General features: G+C 42.6%; 1 protein-coding gene across 1 annotated transcript in view; it reads right to left on the reverse strand.

Moving 5' to 3' along the window:
* Window positions 1-24,847, reverse strand: part of Uvrag (UV radiation resistance associated) — a 257,601-nt gene that overhangs the window by 126,745 nt on the left and 106,009 nt on the right. Inside the window, exon 7 of the mRNA XM_032893006.1 lies at window positions 6,229-6,334. Within this exon, the coding sequence (XP_032748897.1) occupies window positions 6,229-6,334 (106 nt within the window). The remainder of the gene's footprint in view (window positions 1-6,228; window positions 6,335-24,847) is intronic.

Consider the following 24,847-nt stretch of genomic DNA (forward strand, 5'->3'; position numbering starts at 1 on the left):
TGCAATACTGCTCGACTCACGAACAGTTGGAGAATGTGACTCACGCTCTAGGAAAGAGGCATGAACACACGAGCAACCAGCACAGATGTTAAAAGTATCAGATAAAGTGCCAGACACTCGAAAGCCATTCAAAAATATGCTGAGATGGAAAGCAAACTATTCTAACAAGGAGTTAAAGGAGAGAAAACTCTTAGCGAGCACTAGAGATTAATGAAAAGGTCTAGGGGGCTTCTGTCCCTCGTCAAGAGTGCAGACAAAAGAAGAGTGAGAGCTGGCAATATGAGGCCACCCTACCCTATACCAGTACTGCAAGAAATATTAAAACTGGAAGCAAAAGAAACAGTGTTTGCTTTAATCATTTTTAAATTAATGAGAAAATCATGATTGACTCACTATATGTAGAAAACCATTTAACCATTCATGACTTTAAAAATCACCCAAAAACTAGGATAAATTAAGTCGCACACCAGTAGAGACCTTTGCTAATGTCATACTTCATGAAGCAAGGACAGCACTAGTCCCTGAAGAGGCACAAGGCAGGAACCCTGTATATCCCGTCCTGTATGATGTTCCCACTGCTGAGAGGAACAGAGAACTTAGAATTACCCAAACATGAGCTGAATGGGGCGCTACTAAAACTGTCTCAAAAGCGGCAAGAGCAACAACAAAATCCCTACCATTTAAATCTGAAGATACTACTGTTTGCATAAAAACTAAAAAAATCTACAAAACGAAGATTATTACCTACAGAAAAATACCATTACATAAAGTAGAAATAAATCAGAATGAAGAGAATCCTTATATACTGCTCACAGATAAATGACAAATAAAAGTTCAAAAGGAGTTGCCCTAATTATTACTGAGTTTTTTGAGACAAGGTCTTCCTATTTGGTCTAGGCTAACCTTAAACTCTTGATTCTCCTGTCTTAAATTCCCTCAATTTTAATTCCTCCAAGTTTAATATCCGTTCATGATAAAATCCCAGAGACTAGGAAGAGGAACACCCTAAAGCCAGAACAAATTATTGTCAATACTGCATTTGATGGAAGCATGAACTGTCTTTTCCCTCTGACCTGGCTTCGTGAAGTTCACTCCCACACCTGGCTGAAGTTGGCACGATGCCTTGTGCTTGCCCGACCCCCACAAAAACTTAAAACTAACTCTAACAAAGGGGGTCAAAGACATTATTCAGAGAATTAAAGAAAAGTCTACATAAGGCATAAATGTCATGTTCATAGACTGGAGACCTCGATGTTGTTAAGATGGTAATTCTCTACAAATCCTTACTCAAACTCCAACAGGCTCTCTTTGGTAAAAGCTGTCTAACTAGTTTTGAAACTCATTCGGCAACATAAAGAATCTATGGGAGTTAAAAAACAAAAAGCAGGAACTTTTAAAACCATTTAGAGTATTTGTCCTACCTGCTCTCTTGACAAACCTACAGCAATGGCTAGGGAAGGTATGCAAACAAGTCTGTGAGACGGAAAGGAAACAGATTCGTGTGTAAGCAGTCATCTGACTTTAGACAAACATGTCAGGGTAATTCATAGGGAAAGGAAAAGCTGTCACCAAATACTGTTCTGTCAACTGAACAATCAGTTGGGGGAAATTTTTTACTCTTTCTTCATCAAGGACAAAAATAACTTGAAACAAATCAGAGATATAAACACAAAGCCCCAAACACTAAAACTTCTAGAACAAAACACCAGAGAATGTCTGGGATCTTGAACCAAGCAGATGACTCTTATAAAGACGAAGAGAAAAGGGGTTGGGGATTTAGCTCAGTGGTAGAGCGCTTGCCTAGCAAGCGCAAGGCCCTGGTTCAGCCCCAGCTCGAAAAAAAAAAAAAGAAAAAAAAAAAAAAACTAAGAGAAAGACTTGAAGCAAAGGGAAAAACAACAATGAAACAAACCATCAGAGGACAGGGGAGATGGCTCAGTTAGTGAACTGCTTACCATGAGGACCTGAGTTCAATTCCCCAAAACTCATGTAAAAACCAGAGCTAAAGCTGGGTGTGGTAACCATGGCACACATTTGTAGCTGATGGATTGAGGAGGTGGAGACAGGCTGGCCAGCCGAGCTTGATTGGTGAGCTGGAGGCTAGTGACAGACCCTGCCTTCAATCCCAGCACTCAGGAGGCATAGAAAGGTGCATCTCGTGAGTTTGAGGACAGCCTGGTCTACATAGAAAGCTTGCAGCTAGCCAGGGCTACGTAGTGAAACCCTGCCAGAAAAAACAAACCCAAAGCAAGGTGGAGGCTCCTGTAGAACACCTATGGGGCTTCTTCTGTTTCCCACACACTGTGCATCCACACACACACATGCACAGCTATGCATGCAAGCACACATATGCACACACATATATACGAATACATTAGATTTCACTGAACTTTAAGTTTTTTGCTCTTTAAATAACATTACGAAGAAGAACAACAAAAAGCAGGCTAGAGAGATGATTCAATGATTAAGAGTATATCCTGCTCTAGCAGAGGACCTGGATTATGTTCCCAGCACCCCTATCAGATGGCTCACAACTACCTGTAACTTTAGTCCCAGGGTATCCAAAGCCCTCTTCTGCCCTCCAATGGCAACACATGTGTATGTATGCATACCGCCACACATGCATATGTATGCATGTAGACAAAACAGCATATATATGTATATATATATGTATATATATATATGAAACAAAAATAATCTTTAAAACAATGAGTTAAAAAAATCCAAGACACAGACTCAAACAACATATTTATCATGTAGATGTAAGGAAAGGAACCTGTATATAGAAATAAAGATATACATATATATGTATCTTTATTTCATATATAACCATATTATATAATATACATACTTACATAATTAATAATATATTGTATATATTTATTTACAATATATTTATACTATTAATAAGGACTGAAAAGACAGTTAAAAGTACTGGTTGCTCTTCCAGAAGAGCCAAGGTAGAGTCTTAACACATGATGGTTCACAATTTTATGTAGCTCCAGTTCCAGGGATCTGATGCCCTCTTCTGTCCTCCATAGGCAACAGGCACACATGCAGAATGCAGACTCACATTTACACATACTCATTTAAAAAATACTTCAAATAAGATTGAAAAAAATTCTAATTAAAAATAGGAAAGGATTATTGTTTATTTTCTCTCATAAGTAAAAGCTAAAATTAAAAATAACCTACCAGATGACCCAAAATTAGTAGAAAGAGTACTCAGGCAAGGCAGCTGGGGAGGGGCTGAGGAAGTGTGGGGGAGAGTGGATGAGAGCATGATATGTGTATATGTAGAAATGTCACAGTGAAGTCCATTAATACAGAGATTTAATATACACTAATAATTATAATAACAAAACAAATGGAAAAAGAAATCGGAACCACTTTACACATATGCCAGGACTTAACGGATAAATACATTATACTTAATGAGAGCCAGGTTTCTCACTATCAGAAAAAGATACTGCAAATAAACAAAATGAATGAGAAAACCAGAATAAACACTGTGGCACTAGAATGGAAAACATTAGTATGAACTCATGTTTATTTTAATATAGATAGGTATACATTCATGCAGAGATAGCCATGTGCACTGAGGGGGCTTTAAAAGCAGTGAGCACCCCCAAGGCCCAAGCACACACAGTGACCAGATCTTGTTTCTAAAGACCGTCAGACAACCTAAGGAGCCGGGCCTGGTGAGAGGGGGCCGAAGGCAAGCTAGGGAAGGGCAAACGCAAGGTGAACTGGACCGCAGAGCACCACAGAGGAGGGAACACCAGAAGACGGAAAATGTCACAAAAGTCAACCCGAAAGACTATTTATTATATGTTCACTTAATTTAGAAAGGGTTTGCTATGTATCCCAGGCTAGCCTTGAACTTGCTAAGTAGCCTAGGCTGGCCTCAGACATGACAATTATCCTGACTCAGGTTCTTGAGTGCTGGATTACAAGTGAGCACACTATACCAGACATTTCCTAGGAAATACAGTTAGGTGCCACAGTTCATGTTGGGCATGGATGTTACATGAGAGGACGCTGAGGCTTCAGCTATAAACTCGGTATCTCTGAACAGGAAATACTTAAGGCTCATTAAGAAGAGGGTCGAGGCAGGTAACTGGTTGATTTCAGCATCAAATATACCATTTTTTTTTCACTGTACATTGAACCAATGTTCAAAGGGAGGTAGCTATTTCTAATATGCTACAAAGTAAACTATGGCTTCCTGTCTTATTCTAACGAGCTATTACATTGGATTCATCCTCTTTTGCTTTTAACTTTTATTTATGTGCACATTTGTGTGTCTATATGTGTATGTATTCCCCGTGTGTTCAGATGGCCATGAGGCCATCAGTCCCCTGGAGCTTGGGTTATAGGCAGCTGTGAGTGGCTCCACATAAGTGCTGGGAACTGAGCCTCGGTCCTCTGGAAGAGCAGCAAGCTTTTCAATTGCCGAGCCAGCTCTCCAGTCCCATAGACTCATTCTTAAATTCAATAAATACTTAATATATACTTTACATTTCCTATGAGTCAAACATTTGTTAGATGCTGGGAATCAAATGAGATGGAAGGTTGGGAAGGAGGGAGGGAGGGAGGGAGAGGCAAGAGGAAGAGACGGAAGGAAGCGGGAGAGCGAGGTAGGGGGTTGGGATCCCAGTTCTCACAGAGTTTAGAGAGGTACAAATATATTTAATAGATATCGCATTAGATGGTAATAAATACCGTGCGGAGAAAAAACATGCAGGATAGGTACTGAGTGTACCAGGGGTGTGGTTTTCAGGGGTTATTATGGAACTATAAGATTTCTAGGTTCACTTCCAGTTCAAAACTCCCTTGACTTCCTTCTGTGTTAACTAGGCAGCACAAAAACACAGTGAACCTTTGAACCTGACCTCACACATTCTGTCCCTTACCCTGTGTGTCACCACTCATACTTTAGAAAACAGGATTAAGCATACATGGTTCCACACTGAGACAAAGCACATGCAGTCACTTAATGATGCAAGTCACTTCCCTGGGAGAGGGAAGGAAGAAAAATAAAACCCAGCAAGTTCTCCCCAGACACGCACACACACACACGCACGCATCTCCCACAGTTCCAGGGGCATGTGACTGTAGACAACCCTTCAGTGTCCGAGGTGCCTTTAGATGAGCATGTGCAAGCAACGGTAGAAAGAGCTGCATCTGGGAGATAACGGTCCCAGGGAGCAAACAACTCCTGGGACTTCATGGCAAGCTGTGAATTTTAAGTATTTTTCATTTGAAGCAAAGTGTGATTTAGTGTGCATGTTTGGCTTCCAGAGACAGAACGGTCATTTCAAAGCTGCCATTCTTTCCCCCTTGAGGAAGAGCATAAGAAAGCATCAGACTCTGGGGTTGGGGATTTAGCTCAGTGGTAGAGCGCTTGCTTAGCAAGTGCAAGGCCCTGGGTTCGATCCTCAGCTCTGGGAAAAAAGAAAAAAAAAGCATCATATTCTATGAAGATATGAGATCTGTCCATCCAGACTGAGGTCATGATTTCTTTGGAATGCCTCACCCAATCCCCATATCTCTAAAGGTAAACACTTCACAAATCAAACTCTTACAACTGATCCTATTAATTTTAAAATCCGTCTTTTAAAAGTGGACTCGTCCTGGGTGAGAATAGCCAAAGTATAAATTAAGTTGTAAGAAACTACCTTCATTAAACCCAGGCCTGTGTGTATACACCAGTGAAATGGTATTCATTTATTGATTTAGTATTTGTATGTGCGTGTGTTACAGAAGTCAGAGGACAGCTTATGGGAGTGGAAGAGCTCTTTCCTTCCACCACAGGCTTGGTGCAGGGGTCTTAGCAGCCAAGCCATCAATACCAATCCAAATGCTTTCTTCAAGTACATTAGTCCCCCTGACCTTCTCTCCCCCTTCTCTTTCCTGGCAGCTACTGTCACTCCCTGCACCTTTCACTCTTGGAGTTCACATGTATAAGATGTTAATAAAATAGTCTGCTATCATCTGCCAAGTAATTATATCTCAAGTTTCATCTAAAGGAATGTGACAGATTTACCTTACATTATTAGCAGATGGGAACTTTGATTTCTAACATTTAAAATACACCAGCAGCCAACTGAATGCAACATTACTAGCATCGTTATTATTACCATCTAGAGATTTTTTTCCCAAGAATAGTATGATAATCACTTGAAGAAAACAAGAGTTTGAACAGGTACTTATACAAAAACCTACCAGCTCATTGCTTGTCGATGTGAGTCTTAGTTTTTCTTCAATTTCCTTTCCAATTCTCTGAACAGTTACCTGAGTCTGTTTAATTGCACACTGGGCTCTATGAAGCCTAGAAATACAAGTTGTAGAAAAATGTAAGTGAGTTAATTACACAGTCTAAACAGAGAGCCACAGACATGAATTATAAATCTCCTAGGATAAATAGAATCAATCCTGAACAAACCAATTATTTCTGGAGTCAAACATATAATGAAGTAACAGGAATTACAAGTCCTAAAATAACAGTACTCTGAAATGCCTACTTCTGCTACGACATAGTTAGGGTAAAGGACTCTAGGGGTTTGGAAGCACTTTAGAAAATGATCTAGTTGAGGGGCTGAGAAGACGGCTTAGTCAGAAAGCAGCCTACAGCTCAAGCATGAGGACCTGAGTTCAACCCCTGGCAACCATGTAAAAGCTGGAGATGTCAGCAGGAGCTTGTAATCTCATTACTGGGAGACAGAGACATGGGATTCATGAGGTTTGCTTTATATAAATTCCTATAATTTATATAAATGGTAAAAGATCTAGAAGTAACAAACTAATCTTAAAATCTGTCAGATTCCGGGGTTGGGGATTTAGCTCAGTGGTAGAGCGCTTGCCTAGCAAGCACAAGGCCCTGAGTTCGGTCCCCAGCTCCGAAAAAAAGAAAAGAAAAAAAAAAAAATCTGTCAGATCCCAAGGTTTGTCTAAAGGTGCATGATTAAGGAAGTATGTTATTAACTTAAAGATGAAAATAGATCAATAACCAGGTACTCTTATACATCCAGATAGTTGGAAAGCTGAGGCAAGCTCACTTAAGCCTAGAATTTGGAGGCTAGTGGGGACACAGTAGTGAGACTCCATCTCAAAAAGGTCACAGAAACAATCCAAGTGTACATCAAATATGAAACTAAGAACCAAATTAAGACCTATAGTCTACCTGGCAATAAAAAGGAGAGTAACACAGAACATGAGTAAATCCCCAAACAAGCCCAGTGAAGGAAAGACAGAAGCAGAAGGAGAACCAGTGCTGTACATTGCTCCAGATCTAAAACCCAACAGTAGGTCTAAGCTATCATTGGTGACAAAGAATAGTGAGTTGCTTCTGAGCAAGTGACAGATTCTGGGGAACTGAGGAAGATCTGAGGTAATGGGAACCTTAAGTCTTGACTGAGGACCACATCAAACTGCATTATGATATACTGTATGAAAATTTTATTCCATTAAAAGTAGCTATCAGTCTTAGCCTAAATGACTTCATGGGGGTTGGGGTGTCATTGTATAATGGATTTCTAGCATCAGTATCTCTGGAAGCAGAGACCTAAGTAGGACCCTTCTAGGCTGTTGGGAAGCCCTTGACAATTACTGAAGATCAGCAGCTCCCTCAGGACTCAGCATCCTGTTGTACAAGACACTGATAACAGAGTCTTACAAACATATCTCTACAGAAACCTGAATGAGTGCAAGAAAAGGTCTTCCCCATACAGTCCCCACTCCATGCCCAGGCGGGTCTCCCCCCTGTACTGACCCACTGGCATTTCTTATTTCTGTGCCTCTGTATAATCCATGTATCTGCCCACACATTTTCTCTGTTTCTTGAAGGCCCACTAAGAGGCAGCTCAGCCATAACTCCTGTTCCCTGGCCTTCCCTGGCTGCGCCAGGCAGCTGAAAGCATTTGCTCCCCCTCTGGAAATGTACACCAGATCACACACAAAATAATATACACCAGATCACACACAAAATAATATACACCAGATCACACACAAAATAATATACACCAGATCACACACAAAATAATATACACCAGATCACACACAAACTATACACCAGATCACACACAAAATAATATACACCAGATCACACACAAACTATACACCAGATCACACACAAAATAATATACACCAGATCACACACAAAATGGTGACACGCAGCACTAAGGACCGCAGCACTAAGGACCACATCACAGCAAATGGCTCTTTGCTTGTCCTTTTTCTTACGTCTTTCTGAGGGGCAAGAACACTCATGCACACTCTAGATGCTCAGCAGAGGGTAGTACAAAGGAGGTTCTCAATCTATTCCCTGATTGTCCAGCATTCACAGATATGTAAGCACATTCCTAAGAGTGGACATTTTGACTGATAGAGTGGGAGATTAACTCAAAGACTCTGTTTCCTACATTTATAAGATCAAAATATTTTATCAAGAAAAAGTACATAAAGACCACTCCCCTTTGGGCAAGGGAAATAAGCAATTTTCACTAAAAACAATAAGTATTATCAATCCAGGGACAAGTCAACAAATAGCTTTACTTTTACAGGGAGGGAGCTGCTCAGAGCTCCACTGTACTATGCAAACAACCTTGTCAAATGGTAAAGACTTTAAAAATAAAAATGATTCATGACCATAATTAATGTATGACTTCAACTATTTGGCTCTCTCTGCCCCAGACGCTTTCTGATCTTACCTTGGGGGCTTAAAACACACAGACAGAGTCACATTTCCTCCAATCTTCAGTGTTATCCAAATAGACTCTCAGAGCCCCTGCCACATCAAGACGGGCTCATAACGTTCCTCTTTCAAATCCAAATGGAGAATAAAAGTTTCAAGTATTTAGGCTTTTCAAAATAACATGGTACATCTTGATCCTCCTGGGGGTCAGGAGGGAAAGGCCTGACAGGCAGAGAAACAACTGCTTTGCCTTCACACAGAACGGCTGCCTGAGGAGGAGGGACACTTGTTGAGTTCTATGGAAAGCATCTATAAAGAGATGCTACCATCCAGTCACCTGGGTGACAGGTCAGTGCCAGTGCTCCCAGCTGAGGTCGACTCAGCACACTGCATGCTAAGAGTTCAAGCAGCTACCTCAGTCACCCTGGTGACAGAGGACAGATGCGCCTTGTCACACAACGTTATCTGAGAGAGACAAGCAGAAACTGGATTTAATGAAAATTCTTGGAAGCCAGATAGATATATAACAATTGAAAAGTTGTATATTAAGTAAATACTTGCAAATACTGACAACTAACAGATAGTACCTATAATCTCAGACAATGGCACTTGAGATGTTTTTGTCTGCTTAGTGTTGATTATGTGGCATGTGAACTGTTACGCATGCATCTCAGAGGAGCAAGGACAAATTAGAACTCCCAGGATGGCTGCACACTTCCTATCACTTGTGGGGAGGGACAAAGTAGAGAAGAAGCAGGGCTACAGAGACTAATAGGGACAAATGGGCACAGGCTGGGAAAGGCTGCACACGATGGAAAGAGCACAGGCTTCTCTTCTGAAGATATCAGGAAGCCATTCAACTTTTACACTGGAAAAGATTTCATTATATTTGTACTTTTAAAAGCTGTATGCAGAGCCTATCAGGGACTATGGTGAGGGCTAGGAGAGGGAACAAAGAGGTTAGACTAGGCAGCAGAGGCTAGACAGAAGGGCAGGCATGGTCAATGCATGGAACACGTATGCAAAGAAATGCCACAGGAGACTCTAGTTTGTGCAATGAAGGTAGAGTGATGTGGTGAACAAGAAGGCTGACGTGGTCGGCAACCATCTGAGCAAAACCAGGTGTTACCCTGAAGGAAACAGAGACAGCAAAAGACGGTGGGGGTCAAAGGTCAGTTAGAAGAGAGATAAAACCTAATGCATGAAAACAAATTACCAGCTGCTCTGGTCTGATCGTGATTTAACCATGCCCCCTAAAGGATAACCTGATAGAAAGCACAGTTCCCAGGGTGGTGGTAGTGAGGGGTGACGGGAGCTTTAAAAGTGACTTCTCCAAGATGTCAGTGGGGATGCGCTCTCATGGGATCCTTTCCATTCTCAGGACTGGCAGATTATATAAACGGGACCAGTCTGGCCCAACACATGCTGCCTCTGCTCCTGATTGAAGCCCTGATCCTTCTGCTCTTAGATCCTGCACCTCTGCCATCACCATGGGCATCAGAACCTGGGCTTCCTATATGGACTGCAGGACTGTGAGCTAAGGAAGTTTAGTTCCCGGACAGCTCTGTGACACAGCAACTGGAGAGCCTGGAGGACCTGCGGGAATTAAGAAACAATCACAAGCAACTTCATGTCAACAGGTTTAATTTAGATGAAACAGTCAAACTGCCCTCAAGCCACTAGTTTCCATATCAAAAGAAATAGAAAATATGAACAATTACTGCCTGTTAAATTAGACTTGTAGTTAGAACCTTCTCAGGTGGGGGGTCTGGCTCAGTGGTGACACTTGACTAGCACCTTTGACCCCCGTTTCAACTCCTTGCACTAAAAACATCAGAATATTGTCTGCTTACATAGAGACTGGCTCAGGCTTTGCTGGTAAAATACTAAGTGTAGTCATCTTTCAGAGACAATTTGGCTAACAACACAAGAGTAACACTGAAACCAAAACACAACAAGGCTATCACAAAAATCTTCTGACCAATATATTAATAATCTGCAGCCACATTATGTTGAAGGCCAGGAAGAGGGCAAGACACCCACAGTCAGTGCTTTATTCAACACAGCACTTGATGTTTAAAGCAATCAAGGCAACTGAAAGAGGGCATAAAAAGAAGCAGCACTGTAGATGTGGGAAGGGAAGGAAAACAAGAGACAAAAGTATCAAGGGATTGGTCTGGTCAAAGTATGGGTATACATGTATGGACAGACACAATGAAACTCCTTTGTCCAGTTAACAGACATTTATCAAAAAGAGAAGATGCAAGAGTATACATTTGCAAAGACTATGGTTGTGAATATACAAAAATCAAAAGGATCTATAATTCAAGTCTACTAGAAATAAATTTGGCCAAATTTATGATTCCAGAATAAATTTGGGGCTGGAGAGATGGCTCAGCGGTTAAGAGCACTGACCGCTCTTCCAGAGGTCCTGAGTTCAATTCCCAGCAACCAGAATAAATTTGATAGACTGGTTACTGTTTATGTGTGTGTGTGTGTGTGTGTGTGTGTGTGTGTGTGTGTGTGTGTGTAATAGTATATACCTAGTATATAATACACACACACACACATATAAACAAATAACTAAGAATAAGTCTAATGAAGGACGTCGAAGGTTTTAACTCAGAACCCATAAGGTGTTGCTTGGACAGTAGAGCAGGCAACAGGTGGAGACGCATGGACTGAGGAGTCACAGTGTCAGTGATTCTCTGCTTCACTGATCTACAGCAGCCAAGCAATCACAATCAAAACTACTGTGGCCCTTACTGAAGGAAATGATACAGAAATGCAAGCCAGAGCAGCCAGGACAGGGTTAAGGAGTGCAGGGGAGGTATTATACCACCAGACCACAGCACCTCCACAAAACTGTTAGTCACGTGATCCTGTACAGTTACATCAGTGAAGTTCAATTCAGATTACAGAAACAGAACTTCTACTATATAACCCATCTGCTTTAACAAGAAAAGAAAGTCCTTGTCAATAAATGGCCCTGAAATAACTTAATCTATGGAGAAAAAAAATGCCTTATATGTCTCTCTCATTCCACGCTAAAAAATGAATGTCATTGCTCAGAAACTTGAATGTAAAAATGAAAACTATAAAGGTTCTAAAGTAACATATAGGAAAATATATTCAAGATGCAAAACGTTTGCATGTACATGCATAGTGCAGGCTGGCTTGAGACTCATGATTCTACCTGGGATTACATGTGCTCTGATTACAGATGTGTGCCTGTATGTCTGAGTGTGCTGTCAACTTGACACAAGCTAGAGTCATCCAAAAGGAAGGAACTTCAATTGGGAAAGTGCCTCCATAAGATACAGCTGTAGAGCATTTTCTTAGTGATTCATGGGGGAGGGCCTGGCCCTTTGTGGGTGGTGCCATTCCTGGGCTGGTGTCCTGGATGCTATAAGAAAGCAGGCTAAGAAAGCCATGAGGAATAAGCCAGTAAGGAGCACCCCTCATGGCCTCTGCATCAGTTCCTGCCATCAAACTACTGCCCTGACTTCCTCCAATAGTGGACCATGATGTAGAAGTGTAAGCCAAATAAACGATTTCCACTGTGTCAGCAAAGCAATAATAACTCAAACTAAGACACTGAGTACCACAGTTTCCTACTGTCCCTGTTCTGCTCCTCCCTGCCATTACTCACCCTGATCCCCAAACAGCTCATCTACTTTCAGATCATATATATTAACATGCTTTTTATGTTTCTATGTAAAATCTAAAAATCACAATGACAGAAAGCATATAATATTTCATCTTTATGGCACTGTCTTAAACAGGCTTAATATGATTCTCTCCAATTGATTCCATTTTCTTCTTTAGGATCAAAAACAATTACATTATACACATATATTTTCTTAATGCATCCCTCCATTGTTGAGTATGCAGGCTGCTGCTGTGAACAGAGCTGCAGTAAACAGACCTGTGCACCAGTGATCTCTGGGATACCTCGACGTGGACCTTTGGAGAAATGCTCCTACGTGGCACTTCTGTGTCATATGAAGGACCTGTTTTTAGTGCCTTCCATAGGGCTGGACTAGAACGTTTCTGCCAGCAGTGTGTAGGTTTCTCTTTTGTTGGCATCCTTGCCAACACACTGTTAACAGCTTTCTTGATGACTGTCTTTTTGCCTCAGTCAGCATGGCATTTTGGTGGTTGATTTGCATTCTAATGAAGCTGAAAATATGGGTCAATTGTATTTCATCTTTTGAGAACTGTCTCAAAAGGTGTTTCATTAGCCCATTTATTACCTGAGTTGTTCTGATTTCATGTTAGTTTTCTACCTTCTTTCTATATTCTGGTTCCTGTCCTGTCAAAGGTTGTACTAGTTACTTTTCTGTTGCTGAGATGAAACGCCATGACCAAAGGCAACTACAGGAGAAAAGAGTTTATTTTGCCTTACCCTCCCAGAGGATGAGTCTATGTGAGTAGAGGAAGCTTGTTAGCAGGCAGCCAGAGCAGGGAGCTGAGGGATCCTGTCTTCACTGTCTCATCCCCTGACTGTGTGCACACATGCATGCACACACGCATGTGCACACACACATAAAAGCTGAAGACCTGGTAAAGATAGCCAACAACTAGCTCAGCCAGGAGCTGGACGCCATGTCAGAGTGTCTGGCAGAGGATGAGGGGATTTTCTGAATAATAAAAGAATCTTGTGCTATGATCTGAATGACGATGGCACAGACACAGTTACCACATCACAGCAGAAACCAAAGCAATGGTGCTGTCACTGTGTGGGAGCAGAAGAGCCACCTGGGAAGGTTTACTTGAGACCGAGGTGCAATGCCACATCAGTAGTAGAGTGGGGTATTTGTTCAGTATGGAGACGGGTGCTGGGAGATAGACCTTGGCCAGGGATGAAAATGTGGCAATCATTAGCACGCAGATGCTAATAATGTTATGAAACATTACAACATTTCATAACATCACTAACATGAGCAGAGTGAATGAGGTCACCCAGTAAGACTGTGAGGATGAGAGAGAGCAGAGCCTAGAACAGACTTCAGAGGAACATCAATACTGCAGGAATTAGAAAAGAAGAAATAAAAAACCTGCCAAAACAAAAAAATCCAAAGTGAGGACATGCAGAGACCAGGACAGCTGCAGGAGTTGATGTCACAGCAGTTAGAGACATAATGCCTCTGGGAAGCAGTGACCACTGTCTCAGAATCTAGGAACCGGAAGTCTGGGCAGCGTCAACATATTTAGCAGTAAGCGACTGATTTAAAACATCACTTCTAATCTGTTCACCTCAAACCCCAGCCACAATCACCCTCTCGCCCAGCTAACAGCCCCAGTTGGCTTTCCATGTCAGGCTGGCTTTTCTCAACTGCATCCCCCAAGGCACCCCTACATCACTTGCTCAGTTCCTCACTGTAGCCCATCTGCCCTGACAGCCCCAATACCCCCGATGCTTTATCCACTGATCCAGCCTGGCATCCCTGTGCTGCCTGTCGGCACTCTTCATGGCAAACAGAAAAACATAACCCTGGACCTCAGGCTTCCCCTCTGCCTAGATTTCAGGCTTTTCCTCTCATAGGCCAGAGAGAGAAACTAAAGGTTCTCATCTAGACTGCAATTACAGAGGCTTTTGACACTGGAATTAAATTTTTTCTTTTATTTGGGGAGGGGGCAAGAACTTTATTCAAAGTGCAATGAAACTTGTTAACAGCTTAAAAGATAGGGAAAACTAAGACACCTCCCCATCAAACCCAAGAACAAGCACAAGGAGGGCTCTTTCTGGATAGGATTAAATTTTCTTAAAGACAACTAGAGATATCACAAGCTACAAACTCACGACTTAAAATGTCAGTGCTCTGGCGGCAGTGGTGCATATGGGAGGCAGAGGTACTCAAATCTCTGAGTCCAGTCTGGTCTCTAGACCAAGTTCCAGAAAAGCCAGAGAGCTACACAGAGAAACCCTGTTTCCAAAAATCGGCTAGCTAGCTAGCTAGCCGGGTAGGCAGGCAGGCAATAGGTAGGTGATACACAGACAGATGAGTAAAGGAATAAACAAGCATCAGTGTTGCCTAGTACAGCCAGACCCAAATCACTTTCTCCCTTCTCTGGTAAGTACAAACCTTTCATGCTCTCCAGGCCTCTAATGGCTATGGTCAGTTCTTTGCTGTCCCTTTTTCACAACTGTGACATCTGTAACACACTATACATGTACTTCTAGTCATATTAATATTACCCATCGGTTTAAAAGGATGTTCTTTTCCTGGTAACTAGAAAGGTTACATCCTGTAAAGGGTTACAGTATATATTTGTATCAAGCTTCCACAACAATCGGGAATTATCAGGCTACAGAGCTGACTGCCACACAGAACACTGTCCAAGCCTACTCGGCTCCCACTCTCCTCCATAGGCAGCTCACAGCCTCCTCCGTCCAAATGAACACTGCTGCCAGAATGTCCAAAACACGCACTTCAGCAGTGGCCAACCAAAATCACAGCACCAGAATGAGGCTCGAGAAATGTTCAGGTCTTTGTGTATCAATCAGCAGAAGGGACAACAGTGAGAGCCTCTGTATAGCACTAAGTGTTCACAGGCTCTAAAAGGTATGGTCCTATCTGTCCATTTAAAAAGAGACATGTGTCGTGTATGGTGGCACATGCTTCTCATTCCAGGACTTAGGAGGCCAAAGCAGGAGAATCAAAAATTTAAAGTCAGTTCTGAGATACAATTTAAAAAATAAAATTGTACCTGGAACATCATGTACACTTATTGACTTAATAATTCTGTTGAAGAAATAAACATTCATGTAGATTTGCTGTGCTAGGCAGTGAAGTGACACCAGGAAACAGATGCATCTCATTTGCTTCGTTACACTTTCCCCGATTTGTTCTCTGACACTGTGAAGTTGTCAGGAGACATAGCAAACTCATAACACAGCTCCCCTGTAGATTTTGAATTAATCAAAAAGAAGATTACCAAGATACTACAAACTGAATCTTGCCTGCTCAAATCCATGTGTTAAGGTCCTAACTTCCTAGGCTTTTAGGAGCTAAGGTTAAATGGGGTCATGTCATGTGGTTAGGATCCTAATACAACAGGATTGGTGGCCCTAGACTAGTGGTTTTCAACCTATGGGTCACGACCTCCTAGGAGGAGGGAGTTGAATGACCCTTTCCCAGGGGCTGCTGAGACCATTGGAAAAGATATTTACATTACACTTCCTAACAGTAATAAAATTAAAGCTATGAAGTAGCAACAAAAATAATTTTATGGTTGGGGGTCACACAACATGAACTGCATTTAAAGATCGAACCACTGCCCTAGAAGAAGTGTCCTTCTCTACTCAAGCACAGAAAAAAGGCTATGGGAGGATACTGGAGAAGGCAGTCATCTGCAGGCCAGGAAAGAAGCCCTCCCCACACATTGAGTATGCAGGCACTCTGATCTCAGACTTCCTGTTCAGATCTATGAGAAAACACATTTCTGTTAAAGCCACCCAGTCTCTGGAATCTTGTGGCAGCCCACACTAATATACTCACTAGGTCTGACCTCATCAGGTAAGCTCTTAAAGTGATGAACTCTTCCTGAAAGACAGAGCTTAAAGCATGACAGGACCTGTGGGGTAGGGGACTGGGCAAGGACCTAGAACAGCCTCTCTGGTGTTGACACTAGGCCCAGATGACAACCAGCAAGAACTAGGGAGCTGAATCCTACAACCACAAGAAGGTGAACTGTGCCAGCAACCACACAAGCCTAAGTCAGGAGAGTGAGCTCTACAATGCAACGGAACAGGACACGGACTGTAGTCACGAGGACCATGACCCTCAGCATGCTGTGGTCATTTGTCCACTGCTTTTGTTCAGCACAGACCTACAGGCTCCTCAACATGTAGCCTCATCCTGTTAGAGCTGGTCCTGAGCCGTCTGCAGTGTCACTATTCACAGGTGTGTCAGAATGCTGCTTCCTCCCTTCCTTCCTTCCCTCAGTGGGGACAGGCCCAATACACTACAGAGGAGACAATAAGGCATGTTTTGATTTTTACTGGTTCTGTTTTTCTCAGGTCCTATGAAATATATTGCTGGCATGTTTAATTATGCTTTCTTACAATGTGTTGAGCATTGAAAAATGTCTGGGAAACGACCTTGAGATCATTTTTTAAAGTTAGCGAAGCAGAACGAAGTCCCTACCATTTCTCATTCTGGATATACCGCATGTCGATGGATATAATTCAACTTTTCTAACAACTCAGACCTCACTAATTATCAACATTGACTTGATTAGTGACTAAAGGGTCAGCGTGCCTTTGTTGGAGTTGGAGAGAGGGCTTAGTGATTTCAAGCACATACTGCTTTTGTAGAGTCCTGGGATTTGACTCCCTGCACTCATGCTGGGTGGCTCACAACACCTACAACTCTAGTTCTGGGAAATCCGACACCCTCTTCTGGCTTCCACGAGCACTTCACTCACGTGCACAAATACACACAGAATTCCACATTTACACACACAATTTAAAATAAAATACACAAACAAATAAATAAGGCTGATATACACATGTAAGCCTCTCTCTGCCCATACCATTCCCATCCCAATTACGTTTCCTATTGAAACTTAAGATGCGCTGAGAATATCTTCCAGCTTTGCGGTCCTCGGGTCTTGTTTTACACTGATGCTGTGCACATAATCACCGTGTCTACAAGCTCCTTATCACCACTGCACGGCACAGCAAGTCTTCTTTGTTCACGTGCTTACGCCGTACTGCGTGTGGACGAAGAACTGCAGCTCCTGCTCACTGTTACATCCCCCCAGCACGCTGCGTTTCCCAACATGAGGTGCTCAGCAAACACTTCACTGGTAAGCAGTGGAAGGAGTAGACATGTTGAACAGCACTAGATCAAAACCAGAGCCCTATGCCACAGTATTAAAATTTCCTTCCAGTTTGACAGTGAGCCATTAAGCAGTTATCAATGTGTCCTCTCTGTCATTAGCTCATACTTCTTCATCTTGCTGACAAAGCTATAACCACATCTCTCATCAAGCACACACCAGAGTTATGTATATGTACAAATCTAATTATCCCTTCAAAGCAGATACATCGTCTGAGATAACTTGTTCCTTAAAAGGCTTGCTTAAAAGAAGCAATATTCAAGCTGCCGTTTGAAAGAAGGGCATGCAGGGGTCTGGATGCTGCATGCAAGGGGACTGCCTTGAAGGGGATTAGAAATCATTTCTCAAGGTCATTAAGAGAGTAGAACATCTTACATGTTCAGAACAGAAAGGAAGTGAAGTCCTAAAGCAGAGTACGGAAGAGCAGAGTCAGAAGGGACAACCTGGGAAGGCACCAGAGCTCTGCACTGCGCCTTGGTGTGCCCCCAAACCATCGCATCTCTACAGCACCTACAGCAGTCTCGGTCGGACACACGGGAATCCCTCAAATACTTGAAGAGTTTATTAAGTATTATTCTCCCAAACCAGGAATCTTCCCTAAAGCCTTCGACATTCCTCTGTCTAGACCACTCACATAGTTGAAAACTCACAGTCTCGTGGTAATGGCATCAAATAAAACACAATACTTGTGCTACATATAAAATTAATATACTTTCATTGAAAAGTAACTGGTAGCACTGTGGGTGGGAAAGTTCTACTGAGAAGATGGGGGGTGGGCATGAGAGCATATGCTAATAAGAATGTCAGGTCTGACTAGGATGTCCTCTCAGAACCAGCAGCAAGCACAATGGGGCAGTGGTTACAGAACAATAATCAAGTCTTCGCATTTCCAATTTACAACTCAAATAACTCATTTTAGGCAACAACCACCACACTTGGCATAAGAACGGGCTAAATCACTCCCAGATTTGTTCCTAATACCATCCATGTGTATTTTAGCAAGTTTAATTTAAAATGTATTCATTGCACAATAAACACACTTGAGGAAGTACACGGAAAAGAACTTTGGAACTAGAGATGAGAAAAGAAACTAACTGCAGATACGGACGCGATCTTTAAACTGAAGGAATATAGACAACTTGATGCCAGTAAATTGTTTAAAGTTATGATTCTCTAGCAAATATATTACCAAATTGTCTCACCAAGGGCTGGAAAACCTGCAGAGATAATAGTCAGCAAGGACTGACAAAGGACAACCAGAGCAGGGGAGGGGACAGAGGCCCTGATAGTCTACAGGTCCTGAAAAGTTTGTCCTTTTGAAATGCAAGATGAAACTGAATTGTGATAGCCTTGGGAGTGGATCCTTAGGCAGAGTTTAGGACAGAAGGGCTCTACCCTTAGGACTTGATCACAGGAATGGGTTCACTATAAAAGGTTGAGTTTGGCCTCTCTCTCTCTCTCTCTCTCTCTCTCTCTCTCTCTCTCTCTCTCTCTCTCTCTGTGTGTGTGTGTGTGTGTGTGTGTGTGTGTGTGTGTGTGAGAGAGAGAGAGAGAGAGAGAGAGAGAGAGAGAGCGCTAGAGAGCATGTTGTGTGGGGTGCCCATGATGATTAAAAGGCACTGGATCCCCAGAGCCAGAATTACAAATGATTGTGAGCTGTAGGATATGGGCCCTAGAAAATGAATGCAGGTTCTCTGGTTAAATAGAAAACTCTTAACTGCTAAGCCATGTCTCCAGATACTCCAGAGTATTTTGATGCAACAACAAAGCCTTGAAATTCATAGTCTTGGGAACTGTGAGAAATGAATTTGTTTGTTACAAATTGCTAAGTCTTAGATATTCTATTACAGCAGCACAGAAGAAACTAAGGGAACTGGGACCAGGAGTGCAGTGCGGCTATAACAGTTACCTAAAACTGAGAAAACAGCTTTGGAACTGGACAGTGATAACAGGACAGAAAGCATTTGTAGGAACAAGCTAGAAGACCGAGATTGGCATGAAAAGGGGATTAGTTTTGTGAATGCTCAGAACATGTGGTGTGCCGTCAGGAGCATCTGGGTCTCCCTGGTGAGTGTGTATGTGTTCGGGACCAGAATGCTGGTGGGATGACTATGTACACCACTGACAACTCCATGCCAATGAATAACAAAGATAATTCTGATAAAAGCTCAAACAGCAGTGAACGAATAAGACTATAGCTACTGGAGAAAACAGCATCCCTGTTGTAAATATACAGGAACCTGGGTGACTTGTATCCATGCACTAAGAGGGCATATGGGCGGCATGGGAAGGGGAAAGTGAGGCATTACAATACCTGGAGAAAGACATGCCCAAGAAGTGGAGCGTTACAGCGGCTGTGTGGTTTTGTGTGGGATTTTTGTTTTTAGCTGCATTATAAAATAGAAAAGGAAATAAATGATTTTAGAACATAAAGATCTAGAAAAACCCTCATCCTAGTCAAACATGTTCAGCAGAGAACACCAAGGATGTGGTCAAGTAGCTGATAAGGAGATAAGTGTAGACCTGAGGCAGCCCAGGACTGTCAGTCAGGGGAGAGCGACCTCTACAGGCATTTCTAAGAATGCTTCAGTCAGAACAAGGCCATGGAGCTAGGGGATGAAGCTGTACGGTCCCCACCAGGGGGACAATCATGGGGTAGAGCTGCCCCCAAGGCTCTAGAATCATAAAGTTGACCCATTTTATGACCTAGCCAGGCAAAGTCATAGAAGCTGGTAGAAGCCAACTGCTAGACAGAAGCCACACGAGAAGTAAAAGAGATCATTTACGGCCACAGGACTCAGGCTCTTCAGTGTGGATGGTCTTGCCTGGGACCTTCTGTTTCTTTTCCCATGTCTCCCTTTTGGAAGGATATACTGTCCTACGATTATCTACCACTGCGTGTCAGAAAACTGCTCAACTTGTGCTAGACAGAAATCTGTAACTTTAATTTTTTTTCAAACCTTATTTTTAATGATGGTTCTTAAGTGCGTTAACCTCCTTTCTAGCCCACCACCCACCAGAGGTAATGGAAAAGAAAGGACATGGGGAAAGGGACCTGTTGAGAAATGGTTCTTCGGAGCAACTCTCATCTGCATTGTTAGGAAATCCGCAGTTCAGTTCATAGGTCAGCGGCAGCAGCTCAAACCACTCACAAAGACTTCACGGATACACCAGCAGTCCAGCTCAGTAGAGTCAGGATAGCAAACATGAATTTGCAGCAGTAGCAATACCTGGAAGAGGCAGCCAGGCCTCAGCCTCGGCATAAGTCAGCAGGAGGGATGCCGGGAGAAGTTCTCTGCTGTGCCTCTCTGGGTGAGGGAAGATAAGCAAGCCTAGCCCAGCATCCGTCACCATCCACAGGGCCTACTTATACTCCCTCCAAACACCACATGTCCTCCACAGGTCCTCACCATGTTTCTTGCCTCAGCATGTCAGCATCTGTCTCAGCTAGAATCACTCTGCCAATCAGACCCAGTCTGTGGCAAGAAGCCGCAGCACGCCACCAGAAGGTTTTTGGTGTGTTTCTCTCTGTGGAGTCCTGACAAATGCAGCTCAACTATGCAATGTACATGTGTTGTTAGCGGAAAAGGCCTCATCATATGTCCTTTTACATGTTTGTTTTAGCAGAACACATTCTTTCACTTGTGTCTGCTTCAGGAAAACACTCCTTCACGTGCTCGCCCCAGCAAAATGCCATCCAACACAACACAACTGACTTTCCAAAGAACCCTTAAGTTTCCACTTCAGAAATATGCCTCAGAGTGAGCCAGGCCTGTGTCTAATCAGACCAGGCTTTGAGTCCTGCAGCTGATGCTCAAAGAAGCTGAGACTTTTGAGCCTATTGGAATGGAGTAAATATATTTTGCATGTAAGGAGGGCGTGCAGTTTGAAAAACCAAGGGATACTGGGCTGAATGTTTGCCTCAGGTGTTTTGTTACAGCAACGAGAAATGGCAAAGAGAATAGGTGAGATCCACCTAAATCTAAAATTACACAATCCACCTCAGACCGTGGGAAAATGTACACAGTGTCTCAATTCACTTTTCAGTATCACACCAGTTTTGATTTGTACAGGAATGCACACAAACCATGAAACTATGTGTAAGCCTCACTTATAAAGAACTGTAAAATACTAAGTTAGATGGCAGCAAATCCAACCCAATGTGTTTTAAGGGGGGGGGGTTAGCAAGTAAAATGTATCCCAGGAATACAAGAAAGTTTAAAGTTAATTAAGTTTGTGTAAATGATACTTTAAACTGGCCTCTGTATAAGAAATCTGAGAACACCATGTGAGCGAGCTCAAGCTAGCCTGGTGGAAAGGCTGTTCGGTAAGAGAGACAACCAGCCAGCCCCATTGCTCAAGTTGGTCCACCAGAGTAACCAAAGGCCAGGGGAGACTCACTCAGAAGTTGAGTGCAGAAGGATGTCACATGACTCTGGCTGCGGCTCTCACTGCAACTACACAGTAAGGCTCAAGTCCTTCTACAGAACTGGGATAAAAAACTGCTGAGTTGTTACTTTATTTTACTTATTTTTTTAAGATAGTCTCATTAGACACCCAGGCTTATCACCAGACAAAACTGGCATTGTGATCCACCTTACAACACCCAAGAGTCAATGAAAACCTCTATACTCAGGCATAGTGCGAGACATCTGTGGTCCCAGTGCAGTGAGTGATTCAGGAGGCTGAAGCAGGACAGCTTGAACCTAGGAGTTCCAGCCCAGCCTAGGCAATACAGCAAGAGGGAGATCCAGTTTCTTTAAAAGTAGATAGAAATAACAAAATCCAACAAAACAGTGGTAACAACGGGAGGGGAGACCACCACTGGTTCAAAAAGCAACTGTTAGACTAAATGTAGAAAGTAAATTGTACGCAACCAACATGCATCATTTCAAACCAACAATTCAAGTGTCTCCATTAATCCAATATCAACAGACTGATCATGTCAGCCAGTGAAGCTATACTGTGAGTGTAGCATAGATTTTAATTTTATTGCTATAATAAAATTTCATAGGAACCATTTGAGTCTGTTTTGGCTTGTGGCCATAGGTTGTGTCTTTAACTCTGGTTAAATAGCTTACAGATTTGAATCTTTGCTCACAGGAAAGATGGTGCAGTAAGAATGTGTTTGAACCAACACATACTGATTCCAAAAGGCCTCCTCAGGTCCCACTATGTTCAGGACGCAGCCGCTAGCTGCCTTACACCTTCTGTCCTAAACAATGCTTGATGCTGCCCTTAAGCACAACTGTTTATTTTAAGATCCTAAGATCCCTCCAACTGCACTAGCCTTTACCCTTACTTCATTCTCTTATTCCTGATCTCAAGACTGCTGTCCTAACCCTGTGGCTCTCTGCATCCCTCCCTGAAAGAAGCTTCCCAAACCACATAGCTTCTCTTTTTCAAATTCTGTCTTAAAGCACATCAAACTATTTTGATGAGTATTTGAATGAGTATTTATTATGTGGTGGGCCGGTTCTCTCTCTCTCTCTCTCTCTCTCTCTCTCTCTCTCTCTCTCTCTCTCTCTCTCTCTCGCAGTGTGTGTGTGTGTGTGTGTGTCTGTCTGTCTGTCTGTCTGTCTGTCTGTCTGTCTCTGTCTCTGTCCGTCCCTCCCTCCCTCCCTCTCTTTCTTTCTTTTCTGGTTGTTTAAAACAGGGTTTCTCTGTATAACAGGGCCCTAGCTGTCCTTGAACTTACAGAGGTCCGCCTGCTTCTCCCTCTCTGTAGGAACTAAAGGTGTGCGCTACCACACTGGGGTCAGGTCGTATAAGCACATGACCTGCAATCCAGCACTCACTTTGGCTCCTGGTCACCTGCACCTGTCCGTCACTGCCCTGAAAACAACAGTTCAGTGAGCAACCATGGCTGATTATAAAAATCATCTTTAACTTTAAGTAGTATTTCCAAGTAACTGGACTTCATAAGAAGAGCAGTTGGAAAGGAAATTATGGAATCTGGCTAAGTCCTAACAGAGCAGTAGTGTTGAACAGTGAAGAAAAGACTTGGATCTATAAACACACAAAAAACTTCTCACAGCATGAGGTCACTGCTGTGTGGAGCAGGCAGAAGCTCCACAACCATGGAGAGGACTCTATGCTGGGAATGAGAAGCAAAACCAACAGACTACCACACAGATTCAAAGACTGCAGTGAGATTAACTTCAAGGTAAAAAGAATAAAAAGACAATACAGCTCAGAAACCCAGCTCCAGAAAAGCCCCATGTATCTAAAAGACAGACTAAAGCAAGGTCTTGGTTTTGATTGACATTAACTAAGAATGCAAATGGGAAGTTTGCCTAATGATGAGATGTTCTTTTGCACTGTAGCACTCAAAGCTGAATGGTCCTTGTACTGCAGCCACTTAACACCTTGCATTTATGATACACAATAATTTTACAAGTGAAAGGGTTCATCATGGTGTCTCCACACATGCACATCATGTTCTTTGAGACTGGTCCCTCTGCAACTCCCCTTCTGCATTCCTAAGGTACCCGTTTACTTTAATTACCTCCTTACCTCTAGATCTCACACGAGAGGAAACACAGTAGTTGTCACTGTGAAACTCACCTATTTCATTCAACATTAGGGTCTCCAGTTCCACCCATTTTCTTGCAAACAATCTAATTTCATTTTTCTATATTGTTGAATAAAACTCTATTGTGTATGAATGCCTTATTTTCTATAACACTAATCCATTGGTAAATGCCCAGGCTGACTCTGTGACTTGGCTATCGGCTTTTGTTTTGTGTTGTTATGGAGACAGGGTTTCACATAGTCCAGGCTGCTCTCAAACCCACCATATTCAGTCAAGGATTACCTTGAATTCCTAATTCTCTTTTGTAAACCTTTGTCCACCTCCAAAGGGCAAGGATTACAGGCATGAGCCATCACGTTCAACACAACTACATTATTAAAGGTTACTGTGATGATGATATAATTTACCACCTCATTTCTGTCTGCTAAAATATAGGCAATGGTTCTAGTTATTATTAGTCATGCCCTCTGTACATTTATCCCAGCAAGGAAGTCACTGCTCAAAATACTTTGGGGAGCTGCCCACTTAATTTGCAATCTAGCCCTGAAGGCTCCCAGTAAAGGTGAACCTCTATCACGCTGGAGGCTTCGAACTTTAAAAATTGCTGCTCTGGTGTGAGCCAGACATCTCTGTAAACTGGCTGAGCAAGCACACAGAACAATGACCTTTGAGACGGATAACAATGCACAGGTAAAGTAATGCATCCATCTTGTGCTGTTAGTTCTAGGAACTAAGGAAGAAACAGGGTCTTATGCCATTTGAGATCA

This window comes from Rattus rattus, chromosome 2 (assembly GCF_011064425.1).
Source record: "Rattus rattus isolate New Zealand chromosome 2, Rrattus_CSIRO_v1, whole genome shotgun sequence".
Classification (NCBI taxonomy): Eukaryota; Metazoa; Chordata; class Mammalia; order Rodentia; family Muridae; genus Rattus; species Rattus rattus.